The sequence below is a fragment of the Rhinoderma darwinii genome, chromosome 2 (assembly GCF_050947455.1).
Source record: "Rhinoderma darwinii isolate aRhiDar2 chromosome 2, aRhiDar2.hap1, whole genome shotgun sequence".
Taxonomy (NCBI): Eukaryota; Metazoa; Chordata; class Amphibia; order Anura; family Rhinodermatidae; genus Rhinoderma; species Rhinoderma darwinii.
In genome coordinates, this window is record NC_134688.1 from 403,958,638 (window position 1) to 403,978,729 (window position 20,092).

Consider the following 20,092-nt stretch of genomic DNA (forward strand, 5'->3'; position numbering starts at 1 on the left):
TGGTCAACAGAACCCGCCCCAAGTTGAATATTGTGTATCATGTCACTTTCCACGCCCCGATCCTCCCATATATGCCACGCCTTCGGCACCACTCCCCGCCCCAGGAGGCCATCTTGGTACACCTAAACCTGTTGTTCCGTTATATCTGGTACTCACACAAGAAGGTGGATTTTATAAGCCCCCTCCGGAGGATGTGGCCACGCCCGGCCCAACCAAATCAGTATGAAATAATCACCTTGTTAATTTTGTCATTTGTAGTGTTTTTTCTATTTACAGAAGTTCCAGTCTAGTTCACTGATGAAACAACACGTCATCATAATATAGAGATGGTGGCCGTCATATTGTACTGTTAAACATTAACGTAGATAATTCCTGTACAATGGTGTGATAAATGATTGCAGATACGTATGTTGTTTTGCCGGCATTGAAAGTGTTAAGATTGTGAGAAGTTGTGAGAAATGAGTGTGTGACCTCCCTCCCTCCCTCCCCCCTAAAGTGTGCTGTGTTTGGGAGGAGGAGGAGGGGGGCTGACTGGGTGCAGTCTGCAGGGCTGATGAGACAAAGGGATTTCAATATGCACTGCTGAGATATATATATATCAGTAATGTCTACAAACCTAAATACATTTCTTCTCTTTTGCGCATGCGCTGTTGGTTATAAAAGTTCCGATATTTATGTGTTATGATGTGATCAGATTTCATGTGTTTTGATGTTAATTCAGATGTATTAAACTACAGATACGGTGAGACACGGGGGTTTGAAAATGTATGTGCCCCCCACCGTTCCCTATTTTTATATACTGTTTATTGGTTTGCAGTAATTAATGTGATCAGAGATAATATTTTCTGTTTTATTGAATAACTAACTACAATTGTTTTATTTTTGATTTCACACATGAGTTATGTCATTGTAAAGATCAAATGTATTTTGTCAGGAAAAAGTCATTTTTGTTTCAGGCTGTTGTACATTACAGGGGGTTAAATTAGTGTTATGTTGAGATGTAGTTTTGAACTCTGCTACATCACTCTCGCAGAGTCCACAAAGGGGGGAAGGTTGAAGGAACTGATCAGGTACAATTTTGGTTTATGTGTAAGAGACCATCCCCCTCCAGCAAAGTTACACAGGAGGCGAGGTGACATCACTCACACGAGTCTTTATGGATTTAGATGAGGGAGAAGGCAAAACAAAACTTGTCTGGACATTGTTAATTTGATGTAAAGTTTTTAGGAATGTTTTATTTTTATTTGTTTTTGTATTAATCAAGTATTTGCAGAACCTGATAAAAGTGAGATTCTCAAAGTATTCTGGATTATCAGCTGAATGAGGAGGAGTTGTGTTTGGTAGCGGCTTGTGACACCAATCCATGGAGTACCTCTACGCAAGCATATACTTTGTACTGTACTGAACAAAATGGACATGCCACTGCAGTTCTCACACAAAGTCATGGACCACAGCAGCGCCCGGTAGCATATTATTCAGCTAGACTAGACCCTGTGGCCCGAGGTTCCCCATCATGTGTGAAAGCTATTATTGCTGTAAATTCAATGTTAAACAAGGCCTCAGATTTGGTCCTGGCATTTCCACCACATGATATTACTGCTATTCTAACTCAAGTACAACCGAAGCATTTGTCCACTGCAAGACATTTGAGATTAATCTGTGCGCTTCTTCTCCCTGAGCAGGTTACTTTACACCGCTGTACTACATTGAACCCAGCTACCTTACTGCCTTTGGAGCAAGGGGGAGAAGACGTAGGTAAAGTATGGTCACAATTTTTGTCTGAAACTGATGAACATGATTGTATGGCCCTTATGGCCCAGGAAACAGTGGGGTTCGCACATGTAAAAGATACCCCACTCCAAAACCCAGACCTAAATACTCTTTGTGGATGGTTCAAGGTATTTTGTAGAAGGATCTTTTCTTACAGGATATGCAGTAACCACCGAAGATGTAGTCCTAGAAGCAGCCTCCTTACCAGCGTCCCACTCAGCACAAGAAGCGGAGCTTAAGGCCCTGGCAGCAGCATACCAACATGCAGAAGGAAAGACAGCAAATATATACACTGACTCTCGAAGTAGCAGTAGTAAACATTAAAAGCTCACACCAAGGTGAGTTCACCAGAGACAAAAGGAAATGCTTTGGCAGACCAAGCCGCAAAAGCAAGCAGCACAGAAGCTACCCGTGTTAGCAGCCGTATGTCAGATAAAAGATCCAGAGGAAACAAGACCAGCTGTAAGCCCGGAACTACGGCAAAAACTTCAAGGACAAGCATCAAAAGAAGAAAAAGACAAGTGGACGGCCCAAGGAGCAACGCTACGAAAAGATGGCCTCTGGCAATGCCAGAATAAACTGTGCCTGCCTAAGACAATGTTCCCAATGATGGCCGAAATAACACATGGAGCGACTCACCAATCAAAAACGGCAATAATGGACTTGGTAAACAAGGTGTGGTATGCCCCAGGGTTTAGTGTGATGGCCAGCAGTTTTACACAAGGATGCATGATCTGTGCAACACATAATATTGGAAGAACTGTAAAAGTACCACAGAAGCACACACCCAGACCTATATATCCGTTCCAGAGACTGCAGATAGACTATATTCAACTACCCAAAGTTGGTACCTAGGAGTATGTGCTTGTTTGTATTGATCTCTTTTCAGGATGGCCAGAAGCTTTTCCAGTAACCAAAGCTACAGCCGTAGCCCCAGCAAAGAAACTGATCAACGAGGTGGTGTGCAGATATGGAGTTCCAGAGATGATCGAGAGAGACAGAGGAACTCATTTTACGGGTGAAATCATGAACCATGTGTTGTCAGCTCTAGGCATAAGTCAAGCCCTACATACACCATACCATCCACAAAGCAGTGGGAAGGTTGAGAGACTAAATGGGACTCTCAAATTGAAAATCCAAAAAGCAATGGTAGAAAACGGGAAACCATGGACCGAGTGTCTACCATTAGCCTTGTTCTCAGTAAGATACACGCCCACAAAAAGAACAGGTCTCAGCCCATATGAGATCTTATTTGGGTCGGCTCCCAGATTAGGATGTTATTTTCCACAGGTGCTCCAAATGCAGTATGGTAGACTAACAGATTATGTATCAACACTGAACAAACAATTGACCAAGGTGCATGCACAAGTCTTTGCTTCCATTCCAGGTCCTGATTCAGTTGAAGGGACGTATAAGCTAGAACCAGGAGATTGGGTCGTTGTCAAAAGACACGTGAGGAAGAGCCTTGAGCCACGGTTTGATGGTCCTTTTCAAGTTTTGCTCGTTACAAGCACCTCAGTGAAGCTCGAAGGAAAGGCAAGCTGGATTCACGCCAGTCTTCAGCCAGAAGAATGAAGATCTTTGCGGTTGTTGCAGCGGTTGTTGCGTGTGCTCTTATACAAAAAGGCAGAACTGCTACTCCTGTACACGTAATCAGTACAGAATCACTGGAACAGTTCAGGACAGGGTGGGCGAATGCCACAGTGATAGAAAGCAGGGTAACTACACCTGTAAGGCCAATGCCCCGTGTTATACTACAAATGTGACTACAACCGAAGGGACTTGGAAAAAAGGACCACATGGAGGGACTGTGTACCTTCACATAGACAAAACAGCCAACATTAGCATACAAGAAGAGACGCCGGGGCTGTTGCTTTGTTGTTATGAACCAGATTTACAGTATCTACAGAAATATACAACCAGTAAAAATAGAAACAAAATGATAAATAAGACTTACGAAAGATGCAACAAGGAGAGGCTCAACTCTACGATTGTAATAAAAGAAACTGATGGGATGATATTATGTATGAATAATAGCCAAATAAGAAATAGAAGATATTTTGTATTCTTGATAACAATTTTAAGAGATAGTTTTAAGCCACATATAACAGTACAAAGTCTGGAAAGAATCCCACACACTTGTAAGAGCGCTGTAACCCAACAGCAGAAAAAGAATGTACACTTCAATATTTCCTTCCCTGAATCCCCCAGCTGTCATAGACAAAAAAGAGAATGGTATGACCCGCTATTAGGAGGGGTAGGAACGGGATTAGGAGTATTGAATGGTATACAGTTAGAAACAGTTATGAACAAATTAAACTCAGTGGGAGACGACACATCTACTGCATTAAGGATAGGTGCGTCATGGTTACCTACTACCTTTGACTTACAGCAAAAAGGGTTAGCTATAGATGAACTGTTTCTAAATGTTTTTAATGAAAGTATGCTAACCGAATATAGAACATTACAGAATGTATCAACTTTTGTAAAATGGACAGTATTGGCTGTCGTCTTATACAGGGAATCTCGGCTATGTGGGACCTGAGGGTCCATTTAGAATTATGGATATGGTAAATTCCACAGAATGGGAAAAATTGATTATTGAACAGCCAAACCCCGTTGCCCCTAGGATCCGAACCATCTCACAAATAGTTGCAATCGCGAACCCAGGATTCGAAGACACTATGGCTATGGAAACTGGATTTGGGGATACAAATCTATGGTTGGAATGGATGAAATATTCCGCCACTAAAGTAAACAAAAAAATTTAAGGACTTTTACCAACTCCATCCATGTAAACAACCACCCTTTATCGAGACTATTGTTCTGAAGATGAATAGATAGTGTAGGGTGTGCACCGACTCTTTAAGTCCAGCTACAAAGGGGGGTCTCCTAATAGGGGAGGCTCGTCTCAAACTGGTGAAAAAATCCTTTTACTCCCCTTTCCCAGAGCACGGACACACTTAGGTTAAGAAATGAAGAAAATAATGATAAAAGGGGGGACTGTGAAGGATGGAGTGGACAGAAGTTAATGTTTATAATAATTTTCTTTCTTTAATAAAATATAGACTATAGAGTTGTGTACATAATTGTGATGAAGCAATAGTAGGATTAGATAAGTATACGTGGCAAGATGGCCCCTGAACAGGGACTACGCACTAATAAAATAACAAGTCACTTCCTGGTATGAACGAACTATGAACTATGAAGACATATCTAAAGGACCAGATAAGGGTGAACCTATCCAAGGATGACACAAGTATCAAGAGGCTTACAGTGATACGTGCTTTTATAAAAGTGTGATAACATGTACCCACCCCCAGGAGAAAGGGGATATAGAACAAATGTGTCTAATAAAGCAGTGACGCCTCTCCTGATGCTGAGTGAGGAGCTTTATACCAGACTTTGTGTGGTGTGATTCCTTTCGTACGAACTCAGCGTATTATCCCTGCCGGTTGAGACTGATTAGTACCCGAACAGTTTTATTTCTGAACTATGGCTTGTGTGAATACGCTGGGCAGTCGCATGCAGGGCCGGCGTCAGCAACCGGCGAACCCGGGCCAGTGCCGGGGCCCACTACACTGCCGCCGGGTGCTGACGCATATATGGACAGTGATGTCAGGAGGAGAGGAGTCCCAGGCAGAGTGCTAGCGGCTGTGCTTCGGGACTCCGTCTCTAGGGAAGCCCCTGACATCACTTTCCATATATGGACAGTGTTGTCAGGAGCAGAGCAGTGTCCCAGGCAGTGGCGCAGCCATAGGGGTCGCAGCGGTCACAACTGTGATCCGGCCCTGCAGGGCCCCCGTTGCCACACAGTGCTGACCGCGGTGGTCCCGCTTCCAACTGAATCTACGTCCGTGGGATGCACATTCAGTTGGGTTCAATGCTGGAGCCTTGCTCCAGCATTCAATGTGCCGCAAGCGGTTCGGCGCAGGCAGGCACGATGTAGTGACATAATCGTGCCTGTCTGCGCCTAGTCATTCAGTGCAGAGGAGGAGAAGGATCCTCCCCCCGTCATGGGAACGGGGATAGGTAAGTAATTATGTTATTATTTTTCTATTAGGAACATTATACTGTATGGAGGGCATTATACTGTATGGCACAGCTAAGGGAGGCATTATACTGTATGGGGGCATTATATTGTATGGGGCAGCTATGGGTGGGGGCATTATACTGTATGGGGCAGCTATGTGGGGCATTATACTGTATGGGGCATTATAGTTTATGGGGCAGCTATGGCAGGCATTATAATGCATGTGGCAGCTATGGGGGGCTATATACTGTATGGGGGCATTACACTGTATGGTGCAGCTATGGGAGGCATTATACTGTATGGGGCAGCTATGGGAGGCATTATACTGTATGGGGGATTACAGTGTATGGGGCAGCTATGGGTGGCAATATACTGTGGTGGTAGCTATAGGGGCATTATACTGTGGGGGTAGCTATAGGGGGTATTATACTGTTGGGGGGCAGCTATCGGGGCATAATACTGTGGTGGTTAGCTATTTGGAGAATTATCAGCATTGTGAGAAACCAGACATGGACCGCACAATCCACAGTATATACGTTGATCTGAGCCGCTAGGCATAATTTAGAAACATGAACATGAGGTTCTTTGTAAACATTTTGATCAAACTGTATAAGCCCACTTGCCACTTCACGGCGACCTCTTTAAAGTGGGTCCCTACTCTAGCGGTTGCAGCACCGCATGGCAGCTACCGCCACCACAGCACCGCTCCTGCAGAGGGAGCAACCCAGGGGCCCAAAAGCACCCATACCTTCAGACCGTGCCAAGCCTCCTTGGCTCTGGGCCACGTCCCCCCACAAGTGCAGCACTACAGCAACAGACACCACCATACAGCACCACAACATGTGAACAGATGGAAAGAGCTCACCTTGCCATGCGCCCCCAGTGGCCAAACTGAGAGCACAAGCAAGAGCAGGAACACTTATGAGGTCATTCTGGAATTAAAATCAGCTGGGTATTTTTTCAAATGCGTGGAGTGCTGGGACCAAGTAAAACAAAGGAAATGAGGAGGATAGACTATACAATATCAGCATTGTGAGAAACCAGACATGGACCGCACAATCCACAGTATATACGTTGATCTGAGCCGCTAGGCATAATTTAGAAACATGAAGTTCTTTGTAAACATTTTGATCAAACTGTATAAGCCCACTTGCCACTTCACGGCGACCTCTTTAAAGTGGGTCCCTACTCTAGCGGTTGCAGCATGGGGCAGCTATGGGTGGGGGCATTATACTGTATGGGGCAGCTATGTGGGGCATTATACTGTATGGGTCATTATAGTTTATGGGGCAGCTATGGCAGGCATTATAATGTATGTGGCAGCTATGGGGGGCTATATACTGTATGGGGGGCATTACACTGTATGGTGCAGCTATGGGAGGCATTATACTGTATGGGGGCATTATACTGTATGGGGCAGCTATGGGGGGCATTACACTGTATGGGGGATTACAGTGTATGGGGCAGCTATGGGTGGCAATATACTGTGGTGGTAGCTATAGGGTCATTATACTGTGGGGGTAGCTATAGGGGGTATTATACTGTTGGGGGACAGCTATCGGGGCATAATACTGTGGTGGTTAGCTATTTGGAGAATTATACTGTGTGGGGGAAGCTATCGGGGCATTATACTGTTTGGAAGGCAGATATTGGGGGCATTTTACTGTGTGGGGGAGCAGCTATGGGGTGCATTATTCTGTGTGTGGGGCAGCTATGGGGGGCATTATACTGTGTGGGGGCAGATATGGGGGGCATTATACTGTGGCGGTCAGCTATGGGGGGCATTATACTGTGTGTGGGCAGTAATGGGGGGCATTATACTGTGTGGGGGCCGCTATGGGGGCATTATACTGTGTGGTAGCATTATATTGTGGGGGGAGCTATGGGGGGGCATTATACTGTGGGGGCAGCTTTGGGGGGTATTATACTGTGGGGGGCATCTATAGGGGCATAATACTGTGGTGGTCAGCTATGGGGAGGCATTATACTGTGTGGGGGAAGCTATGGGGAGCATTATACTGTGTGGGGGCAGCTATAGGGGCATTATACTGTGTGTGGGGCAACTATGGGGGCATTATACTGTGTGGGGGAAGCTATGGGGGGCATTATACTGTGGTGGTCAGCTATGGGGGGTATTATACTGTGTGGGGGCAGATATGGGGGGCATTATATTGTGTGGGGCAGCTATGAGGGGCATTATACTGTTTGGTGGCATTATACTGTGGGGGCAGCTATGGGGGCATTATACTGTGGGGGCATTCATGGGGTCTGTCAGGCAAGGCACCTGGGCATAGGCATGCGCAGGGGTCTGGGGGTGTTGGGGAGGGCCCATGAGCCTTTAGCTATGCCCCTGCTCCCAGGCAGAGTGCTAGTAGTGCTCTGCCAGGCACTATGGCTCTGGGGTTGCCTCTGACAACACTATCCATATATGGACAGTGACGTCAGGGGCTTCTCCTGAAGCGGAATCCCCAGCTAGAGCGTCGGCAATGCTCTGGCTGGGGATTCCACTCCTAGAGTGAAGCTGTGTGGCACTATCTACATAGGGCACTAAATTTATTGTGGTACAAACTGGGGGCTTCTATATGGGGGCATAAACAGGGCCTAACATCTATATGGGGGCACAAAGTGACGTTTTCTGCCATTTTACTGCCGCCGTGAGTTCCTCCACAAAGGGGACTACTAGGTCTGTGTCGCCCAAGGGCTCACATAAACCTGGAGCCGGCCCTGGTCACATTACATGAATACATGATGCTCATTAACACATAAGTAGCTGAATAGCCTGAATAACATAGGACTTCCTAAAACTTGCAATGGATATTTCATTTTTATGGTTTTAGTCGGTATTGAGGTGTTATAAACTCAATAAGATCCGCGGTCAAGTCACAGTTCTGTGCCAGCAACTTGCTGACCGTTTCCTGTTAGCTACAGTGTTTCTTTTTGACTTTGAAAAATAAGTGAATCTAGTAAAAATGGCACGTAAGCAGACAAAGCGGAGGTATTCTCTGCGACCAGCACATTGTCAGAGGACCGCTGTGTGTGAAGGAATTGTCCAAACTAAACAACTGTTTTAGGTTATATTGCTAGAGTAAAATGTACTGTATTTTTTGATAATGGACATGAGCTCTTCTTACTTGAGGAGACTGTACACTAAAGGCATACAAGATGACTGCATCTCACCTGGTTTTGTGACACGGAGCAGTTCAGGAAGCACGGATACAGGGACCTGTCCATCGCTGAGCGCTCCTACTATAATAACTGCATCATACTTTTCTAAAAACAGACAAGACAAAGTTATTTGTTTAATAAACTCCAAAGTCTGTCCAATGTACATTTTATAAATTAGGCCATGTTCACAAAGGGCGGGTATGCTGCGTAAAAGTACATAGTGTATCCGCCCTGGACACCGCAGGGAATTCCAGCTGAAAGACGCTGGATGCTAGAGAAGAGAGCTCTGGGTAAGTATCATTTTTTTTTTCCTGAGTTGAGATTTTTGCGGTGGAATCGCAGCTTTTCCGCTGCAAAAATCACAACATCTGCTATTTGTTGCAGGTTATACCTCCCTATTGAATTCAATGGGGAAGACCTGCGACAGTAAAGCAGTGATTACGCAAATATAATGCTGCGGTTTAAAAAGGTTAATCTATGGATGGTATTTCAGCTGTATTATTACTCTGCTGATACTGTAATACGCTGCAGATTTTACGCAATGAAATCCGTTGCGGAAAATCCGCAGTGTTAGGGCATGCCCCCACGTGGCGGATTTCCTCCGCAACTGTCCGCATCAATGCCGCACCTAATCCGGGTTGCGGATTACGGCTGCGGATCTGCCCAAAATGTGCAGTAAATTGATGCGGACTAGCTGCTGCGGACTGCGGGAAAAGTGCTTCCCTTCTCTCTATCAGTGCAGGATAGAGAGAAGGGACAGCACTTTCCCTAGTGAAAATAAACTAATTTCATACTTACCGGCCGTTGTCTTGGTGACGCGTCCCTCTTTCGGCATCCAGCCCGACCTCCCTGGATGACGCGGCAGTCCATGTGACCACTGCAGCCTGTGATTGGCTGCAGCCGTCACTTAGACAGAAACGTCATCCTGGGAAGCCGGACTGGAGACAGAAGCAGGGAGTTCTCGGTAAGTATGAACTTCTATTTTTTTACAGGTTGATGTATATTGGGATCGGTAGTCACTGTCCAGGGGGCAGAAACAGTTACTGCCGATCGCTTAACTCTTTCAGCACCCTGGACAGTGACTATTTACTGACGTCGCCTAGCAACGCTCCCGTAATTACGGGAGCCCCATTGACTTCCTCAGTCTGGCTGTAGACCTAGAAATACATAGGTCCAGCCAGAATGAAGAAATGTCATGGCAAAAAAGCAAGACGCATCCGCAGCACACATAACATGTGCATGACAGCTGCGGACTTCATTGCGGAACTTAGAATCTCCATTGAAGTCAATGGATAAATTCCGCCATGAGTCCGCAACCAGTCCGCCACTGCTCCGCAACAGACAGAGCATGCTGCGGACACCAAATTCCGCTCCGCAGCCTATGCTCCGCAGCGGAATTTTACGCATCGTCTAAACGAACACTTCTAAATAGAAGTGGAAGTCAATGCAGAAACGGCTCCGCTGCGGATTAACGCTGCGGAGTGTCCGCAGCGGAATTCAAGTGAAATTCCGCCACGTGTGAACCCAGCCTTTGCGCTACGTGTGAACCCGGCCATCAAGTTAGCCTGATAAACATTTGAATAACTAACATTTGTTGAAATTAAAGGGGTTTTTCCACAAGGGACATTTATGTATAAATGTCAGATAGATGGGAGTCCCACTTCTGGGACCCGCAACTATCTCTAGAACGGGGCCCCCTAAACTCCATTCTAGCTTTGTCTGCTATTGCGGACTCCCGGCCACTTCCTGACTTTATGGTCGGGAGTTACGAAAACAGCGTAGCTCACTGAGCTACGCTGTTTCCGTAACTACCATTCTGTTCTATGGGGCTTACGAAAACAGCGTTGCTCAGTGAGCTACGCTGTTTTCACCTTCATGGTCGGAAATCAGCCAACACACAAAGAGGTAAAACAGGGTTTAGGGGCCCTGTTCTAGAGATAGGTGTGGGTCCCAGAGGTGGTACCCGCATCTATCTGACATTTATGACATATCTTGTGGATATGTCATAAATGTCCCTCGTGGGAAAACCCCTTTGATAGCTCATACTAAATTTGCTGCAGATTTTGCATATATTTTTTAAGCCCAAACCAGGAACAGAAACTGAAGAGAAGAAATATTTAAAGGAAGGCCTTATAGGTCTGCTCCTCTGGATCCAATTCTGGTTTTGACTTAAAAAATGCATGCAAAATCTGAAGCAAATCTGCACTGTGTGAACAAGGTCTTATGGTGGGGGTGGCCTCCTTTGCCTATAGGACTCCTGTGCAGCTACACTGGCTGCATACATATTATGTGCTCTCCTATGTGGCAAGCTTATTGACAAAGGCACACGATGCGTATTAGATTTACTGTGAGGATTTGCCGCGCAGATTTTCGTGTGGCAAATCCACAGTCTAAGGGCTTATTCAGTGAAAAACGCACACGCTCGTGTGAATCCGGCCTAATACAGTGCTAGCAAAGTAAATGAGATTTTTTCTGCACATAAATTGACCTGCGTTGCATATTTTTAAATCTGCAGCATGTCAATTTATCTTGTGTTTACGCCTTGCGAATTGTAACCGGCCTGTGCCCAGACAGCCCTTTTAAGGGTGGCGGATTTGTTGCAGAAATGTCTGCAGCTGGCCCATTCATCTAAACGGGGTTTGCAGAAATCCCTGTTCTTACTACAAAAACAACCTCATAAACACGTATGGAACTGATTTTCAGTCGCAAAAATCACTGCAACAAATCTGCCATGTGTGAAAATATGCTAATTCTATAACACAGCATCCGTTTTTTTTTACCAGAGTCACATGGTAATTGTTTTGGTCCCAGCATGCTCTGCTTCAATTCCTGGTACAACTCTTTTTTCTTAGCAACTTCCAGCATTCCTGCACTGCCATCCAAACCATGAAACAAGTTAAAGCCACAGCGCTGTAACTGGAAATAAAAGTAAAATAAAATCTCAAGCTTAAAAGACAAAACATAATTTATCAATCATAAGCTTCCAATAAATACATTGGACAGTCATTTTTAATATTCATTTTATCTGGAATCAAAAGTAAGGCTAAGTTCACACTACCGTTCTCTCCCGTTTAGGTCTCTTCCGTCAGAGGAAGAGATAACCGAAAGTCCAAGCGGAAAGCATCGCTTCCGTTTAAATTACCATTGATTTCATTGGTAATTCTTTTGTTTCAGTTGGATTTCGTTTGCCTCCATTCGCTAGGTTTCCGTTTTTTTACATGGAAGCAAAAGTGCAGTCTGCAGAACTTTTACCATACGTTTACCTCTCTTCCGTCAGAGGAAGAGAGGATCAAAACATTAAACGGAATGCAACGGTTCCGTTAGAATTACCATTGATTTCAATAGTAATTATTTTGTTTAGGTGGATTCCCGTTTGTCTCCGTTTGCTACGTTTCCGTCTTTTTGAACGGAAAAAAAATTTCTGCAGACTGCACTTTTGTTTCCGTTCAAAAAAATGGAAACCTAGCGAACGGAGACAAACGGAAAGCAACTGAAACACAAGAATTAACGTTAAAAATCAATGGTAATTCTAACGGAACCGTTGCTTTCCGTTTAATGTTTAGATTCTCTCTTCCTCTGAAAGAAGAGAGGTAAACGTATACTAACGCTAGTGTGAACTTAGCCTAACACCCCTAGCACATGACGGAGTTCGGGCCGTGAAAAATGGTCCGAGTGTCGGTCGCATTTCCCAGCCCGACCGTGGTACAGGTGAATGGGACTCCTGCCATCAGAGACATTTATGTTGCTAGGAGTCCCGGCCTCCCCACGGAACTGCTATTCCGTACTGAACAGAATGATAAAGTACGGAACAGCAGTTCTGCGGGGAGGCAGAGACTCCCAGCATCATAAATGTCTATGATGCCAGGAGTCCCGTTCAACTGTACCGTACTGTAAATGCGGCCGACACGCGAACTCGGTCATGTGCAAGAGGTGTAAGAAGTGTAGGTCAGAAGGGGCTATCAGCCTCTGAATGTTTCCATCCACTGACAGTGAGCAGAGATCTGAGTAGTGAATAATTGAAACACAAAGTATATTATAAAGTTGCAGCACTTTCCATTATACAACTTATTGAACTTTACTTACACAGAACCATGCATACCACAGCGTATATATTTATTTTGTTATGGGTCGAAATAGCATAGCAGTTATCTTGACATACGTGTGTTTTATAGAAACCAATGGGTGCATTACTGTATATGTTTGATTTTTCAAACTTTTTTGCCATTTAAACAAATCCTTTTGATGGAGCGCACAATCGAGATGTAAAAATGGCCTTAAATTGGCTCAATTGACTAAAAAAAACAAGGTCAAACACAGTAGGTAGGGTATTGGAAGATACAGTATGCAAACACTACCTATGTGGTGTCCTACAATGCACAGTGAAGTCCTGATTCTGAAGAAATTAGGTCTCACTGGTTGATCCCATAGGATCCGATTACAAAAATGTGCCAGGAGAATGCCTTGTATCTCCAAGTAAGATTTCTTTTTTTTGTTTGGGAGATATTAGATCTCTCTTTGGTGCTTCTCTTAAAGTGTAATTTCATAATCGAAATAGGTCCACAATGCTGTACCGATTTATTTTATTTTATATTATATATATATATATATATATACAGTGAAGGAAATCAGTATTTGATCCCTTGCTGATTTAGTAAGTTTGCCCACTGTCAAAGACATGAACAGTCTAGAATTTTTAGGCTAGGTTAATTTTACCAGTGAGATAGATTATATAATAAAAAAAAAAAAAACAGAAAATCACATTGTCAAAATTATATATATTTATTTGCATTGGAGCACTGTTGTGCTGATACAAGGCCACATATCCCATGTATAGATACAGAATTTAATAATAAGATTCTGTCTGCCTACAGCTACCACTAGGTGGAGCTTGCTGAAAATAGATTTATACAGCTCTCGTTGAACATACTGTAATAATAATAGTAGTAATAATAGTAATAAGAGTAGTAATAATAATAATAATAATAATAATAAGTCTTCAGTCTACGCTCCCCCTTGTGGTGACTGTGTGAGGGGGAGCAGGGAATTTGTAGCTCTGTATCAGAAAAACAGAGCACCAACCTTTATAAAAATATAATAACACTATTAACCCCCATAAAACAAAAAAACAAAACCATGGTACACATTAAAGTACAGATAAACAGATCATAAAGCAATAGAGCGTCATGGTATCAGATGTAGTGCGAATATCAAACCTATGTTCAGGAAAAGGAATATTTTTAACGCATTCCATCAAGTATATGTATGTATACATTAACATGGTAGTAATTCTTTTCTGACCTCATAGCCGATGTGAGGTGCATTAGTTATTACTTTACAAAGGATACATTAAAAATAAGCAGATGTATATTGTAGAACCCATGTTGAACGCATCAAAGCACGGCAAGATACTTCTAGATTACAGCACTGGGATGCACTGTATGGTAACTGCACTTAAGTTTACAAATAAGATGCTTGGACATTGGCAATTATTACATCTATTTTTTCATGCATGTGACTTATATTAAAAATACATTGCAATCTAATAAAATGCAGTGCATAGAAGTACAGATGATGCAGTGCCGAGTTTGTCATTTGGCACAACTCAATATGAAGAGGTTTTATATAGGACTAGAGGAAAACCTACTGCAGCTCTGCTTCATACACATCCCATCAGCAACAAATAGTGTGTAATCGAAAATGTGACACAAGACAAACTTCGATCGAAGAACAAAAATTATGAGAATTTACAAAAAACATGAAAAAAATTGTACAGCAAAATATAAATTCTTGTTATGATTGCTGATTATAAACACAACTTGTATTTATCTACAGTTTGAGAAAAAAAAGGTTTATTTATTGTGTACTGAAATGTTATAAAAACTGTCCAAATTCCTCACATCTCTTCTTGCTGTCATTGAATGGGAATCTTCATTGTTTATTTCCAAAGGGATGAAAATCTATCCCGGTCATGTCTTTTAGCGGGCTTTGCACTTATCATATGACCAGGTAAGATTTTTATTGGAAAATCATATTCATTACATGATCAAAAGTTATAGGCTTCCTTTTGACTATTCATCATTGTACTAAAAATATTACTCCAGCGCCTCCCCTCTTCTTTGTTTGTAGAGCCCAGCAGATAATCTCACTTTTCCCACAGATATTACCATACAAAGTTTCTACTTCAGTGACCATCCTCAGTGTTGGAGACCTCTGGACGGTGATCTGTGTGGGCTATTATTTTTAGAAAAAATAATTATTAGACCAGGAATGGTCCCAGTAAATTTAAAACCCAAAGTTTGGGAACTGTGAGCAGAGAGGTTTCAGAAGGGTAGAGGATAGAGGTCTGGTTGAGTAACTTTCTGCTGATACAAAGGATCTGTGGCTAAGAAAGCTTGAAGCATTATCTAAATGTAAACTAGGTTGGCATAATCTGTAACAAACTGGCAAATAATGCTAAATATTTATTTTAAGTGCACTCCTTGTCTAGTGCGGGAGATCCCATTGTTGAACTTCTATGGCAATCGGGTATAATAACCATGGCAACCATTTGTCAAGTGTATATTTTCCTTGTAGCATTAGGATTACATGGTGCCTAATGAAATTGTAGGGTAAACATGTCCTTTATGGATGCCGATGTTCCTACCAGTACCTTCTCTAGGACGCCTGCCATTTTAATGGGTATGGGGTGTACCTGAACAGGTTTCTTTAGTGATCAGACAAAGTGATTGATCAGATCGCCCTGCCAGATCACAGAGAGAACTGTGCGGCTGTTCTCTTTATTGCAGCCTGCACTGATCTGTGTGAGCACATCACGTTCAGCTTTCTTTTATAAAGGCAGGACACAGCCGACATCGCTGCAGCCGGGAAGGTGAGTAAACCAATAGAGAGGGCGTCTTCTGTTCTGGATCCTCATCTATGGGGCAAAGTGGAGAGAAGCTACAAATGATGGCTCTTTCCCTAGCAGACCCAGCATGTTTGTGTATTACATGGACAACCCATTGTTTTAATGGTAATATTGTAATACTAATTTTCATCTGTGGTGGCGCTGCAGGGAAATTAAACATTTTCTCCCAAGTTCCCCCACAGACTGCAGCTTATTGCTGAAGGTCACAGAAGGGGGACATCCTGTAATAAATGTTTTCTTCAGGGGATCCCTGCTTTCAAAAACGGCTTTACTCAGGGGCGTAGCTAGGGGGGGCAGGCGGGGCATGTGCTCCGGGTGCAACTTAGAGGGGTGCGCCAGCGCCACCCCCTGCTGCACTATAATTGTACCTGTGTCTATTTGACACTGGTACAATTAGAAGCAATGAATGGCCATGCCCGGCCATTCAGCGCCTTTCTACAAGTGGAGTGGCGCGATACTTTGCGCCGCTTTCGTCATTGAAAGGCGCTGAATGACAGGGAAAATCATTCTGCCCAGCCAACCAGCGCCTTTCATAGATGCTTCGTTCAACCGCAGGAGACCTGCGCAGAAGAGAGCAGGTCTCCATTGCTGCCAGACGGGATTAAGGTGAGTTTAAATAGTTTGTTATTTTATTTTAATAAAAAAGTGTGTGGCTTTATCCACGGGGGTGACTTTATCTACAGAGGGGCTTTATTTATGGGGGCGCTTTATCTACAGGGGGGGCTTTATCTATGGGGGGGCTTTATCTATGGGGGGCTTTATTTACGGGGGGGTTCTAACTACAGGGGGCTATATACTGGGGTGGGCTATCTATGGAGCACTATATACAGGGGTGGGTGATATCTACAGGGGGGCTATATACAGGGGTGGGCTATATGTGGAGCACTATATACAGGGGTGGGTGATATCTACAGGGGGCTATATACAGGGGTGGGCTATTTGTGGAGCACTATATACAGGGGTGGACTATATGTGGGGCACTATATACAGGGGTGGACTATATGTGGAGCACTATATACAAGTATGGGATATATCTACAGGGGGGCTATATACAGGGGTTGGCTATCTGTGGAGCACTATAGGGGGAGCTATTTGTGGGACACTATATACAGGGGTGGGCTATATGGGGGCACTATCTACAGGGGGCTCTATGGGGGCACTATCTACAGGGGGCTCTATGGCAGGCACTATCTACAAGGGGCACGGTGTGTGTGTGTGTGTGTGTGTGTGTGTGTGTGTGTGTGTGTGTGTGGGACACAGTGTATGGTGTATGGTAGTGTACTGTAGTCACTGTATGATCTGCAGCGAGATGATGGGTGGTATGATTATGATATGATTTCTTTTTTGTGAAACAGCATATCCTTACCATTGTACGGGCCATGCTGGGAGCTGGAAACAAATTAGTGCAAACCTATACGGCAGGGGTTTTATTAAATAGAGCTGTATTTGTGCTGGTGCTGTATATATGTACTGAGCTTTGTTCTGGTGCTGTATATATGTACTGAGCTTGGTTCTGGTGTTGTATATAGAACTATCTTGCTTGTAAAATGTACAAATGTTTTTATGCTCGAGTTACATAAAAAAAAATGTGGAAAAGAAATGACACATCATTGATTGGTAGAGAAAACAAACATGGCGAGGGGGACAGAGATGTCGGGAAAGAGGTTGGGGGGGGGGGGGTGTCAAACTGAATCTTTGCCCCGGGTGCTGGAGAACCTAGCTACGCCTCTGCTTTACCAACCCCTTTAATATGGCATCTAGAAAGGATTTGCCCAAAGAGGAAAACTCTATTAATAAGAGAGCGGCAGTTTGTCATCAGTTACTGAGAAGCTCCTCCAAAAGCGGCAACAAATATGGCGGCAGATCCGATTGTTATTATTACAAAAGTGACAGCATCAATGGAACAGCAAAATGTTAACATCTCTACAATCAAAATACAACATTATTGTCAACGTTTTACTACTGCTCTATCATCTGCGTTACTAATAACAGATTGGGGGAATTATACTCCGGTCTTAATATACAAGTGCATATGCATCTATTTCTAAGTGTTTATGCGCTGCATATGCATTACTAGACCCGTGGATCCCCTTGTTTTGACATAATCCAGCATACACCCCTGATTTTGTGTATCGGTATATTGGCAGTTGCAGACTTTCAGTAAGGTGCTGGAGATTCCCCAACAAAGTACAGTACTATATAAGTGCAATGCGATGGGTGAAATCTGCAGCGAAATTCGCAACAAAATCTGCAATTCAACAATCTGATTCCACAACATATATTTTAGGCTGAGTGTAAACTTAGCCTTCAACCTCATAAATGCAATTTTGGACTGAGAAACATTGAGCTTGCAGAGGAAAGTATTGTGTGGGTAACACTACAGTTATATAGATTATTTACCTTTAATTACATTGTGCACATATTTTTAAATAACCAAAAACAAGCGATAACCCACAACAGTTAGGGACCCTCTACTGTCGGCTTCAGAAGGATACTCAGGTTTTCCGGTTGGCAATTTGGACAAGTGTTATTTTTATATTTGAGAGATGCTTCAACATGTCAGCTTTTCCATGAAGTAATAGAGCTCATCCAAGGAAAGACAAGTGACATAAACGGTAAAACACAAGAACAAATGTTAAAACGATTTCTTCAACTTTCATTAGGTATGTTGCCCCCAGCTGTAAAAGAAATGCATGTCCCGACCTGATCATAGATCTCCTGAAAGGGAAGGAAAATCTATTTCATGGATCATAAGGTTTACATTGGGGAATGACACTGAGACAACAGCTGTCAGCAATGTGGATTTATAGCAGAAAATAAAGTCATTGTAAACAAAAAGAAATTGTGCATAGTGGAGTGAAGCGTAGACGCCACATGCTTAATAATATGATTAGTGTCTTATCTGTAGGCCGGGGGTCAATCCTAGGAGCTTGGGTTTGCCACCAGTTATATATGTACATTCACCTGTTCTGGACCATGGCTATGTATAGACACATGCAACATACCTCCCAACTTTCAAATAATGGCAAGAGGGACAACCAATGTGGCGCGCGTAATGCATTGCGGCAAATTTTTTGTTAAGCCATCGCTATCTCCGCCCATACACACCCAGTTCAGCGCACACAGTATCATTCTCCCATAGTACCTCCCCACAGTATAATGCCCCTATAGAATAACCCACACAATTTAATCACCCCATAGCTACCCCCCCCACAGTATAATTCCTAATAGTGCCCTAAACGGTATCATGCTCCCATAGTGTCTACCCACAGTATAATGGCCCCATAGAACCCCCACAAATTATAATGCCCTTATAAAGGCCCCGACACACAGTATAATACCTCATAGTGCCTCCCGCACAGTATAATGCCAAATAGATACCCACACAGTATAATGGCCCTATAGCTGCCCCCCTTACAGTATAATGCCCACAGATGCCACCATACAGTATAATGACCACACGGATGCCCCTATACAGTATAATGCACCCATAGCTGCCCCCTTATAGCTGCCCCAAACAGTATAATGCCCCATAGCTGTCCCCATCCAGTATAAGTCTCCCTTAGCTGCCCCATATAGTATAATGCCCCTATAGCTGCCCCATACAGTATAATGCCCCCATAGATGCTCCCATACAGTATAATGGCCACACAGATGCCCCCGTGCAGTGTAATGCCCTCATAGCTGCCCCCATACAGTATAATTCCGCCTTTGCAGGTGCCCCTAAACAGTATAATGCCCGCTTAGCAGGTTCCCCCATACAGTGTAATACCCCCTTAGCAAGTGCCCCTATACTGTATAATTCCCCATAGTTCCCAATTCAAAATATAATAAAATAAATACTCAACTATCCCTGTTCCCACGACGATTGGAACAGATCCCTCTGCTCCTCCGCTCTGTGCTATGAGTGGCTCTGTGCAGACAGGCACAATGACGTCACTGCATTGTGCCTGTCTGTGCCGAGCCGCTCATGGCTGCCTCACACAGTAAATGCTGAAGCATGGAGCTGACAATTCCATTCTTCAACATTGTATTCAACTGTATCTGCGTCCTGAGGACGCAGATACAGTTGAATCCAGGACAAACCACTAGCCACCTTAGAACAGTGGGATACTGCCCGAAATCCGTGACTGTCCCGCTAAAGCCGGGACGGTTGGGAGGTATGCATGCAGTAAATGTGTCATAAATACTGTAAGTCACAATGTTAATAAGCCCTTTAA

At 43.7% G+C, this 20,092-nt stretch overlaps 1 protein-coding gene across 2 annotated transcripts in view; it reads right to left on the reverse strand.

Moving 5' to 3' along the window:
* The window catches only part of LOC142743381 (methyltransferase-like protein 27), a 214,247-nt gene that overhangs the window by 2,523 nt on the left and 191,632 nt on the right, over window positions 1-20,092 (reverse strand). For both annotated transcript variants that reach the window (XM_075854108.1, XM_075854107.1), the window contains exons 4-5: window positions 11,749-11,884; window positions 8,981-9,073 (exon numbers count right to left, since the gene is read on the reverse strand). In XM_075854108.1, the coding sequence (XP_075710223.1) occupies window positions 8,981-9,073; window positions 11,749-11,884 (229 nt within the window). The remainder of the gene's footprint in view (window positions 1-8,980; window positions 9,074-11,748; window positions 11,885-20,092) is intronic.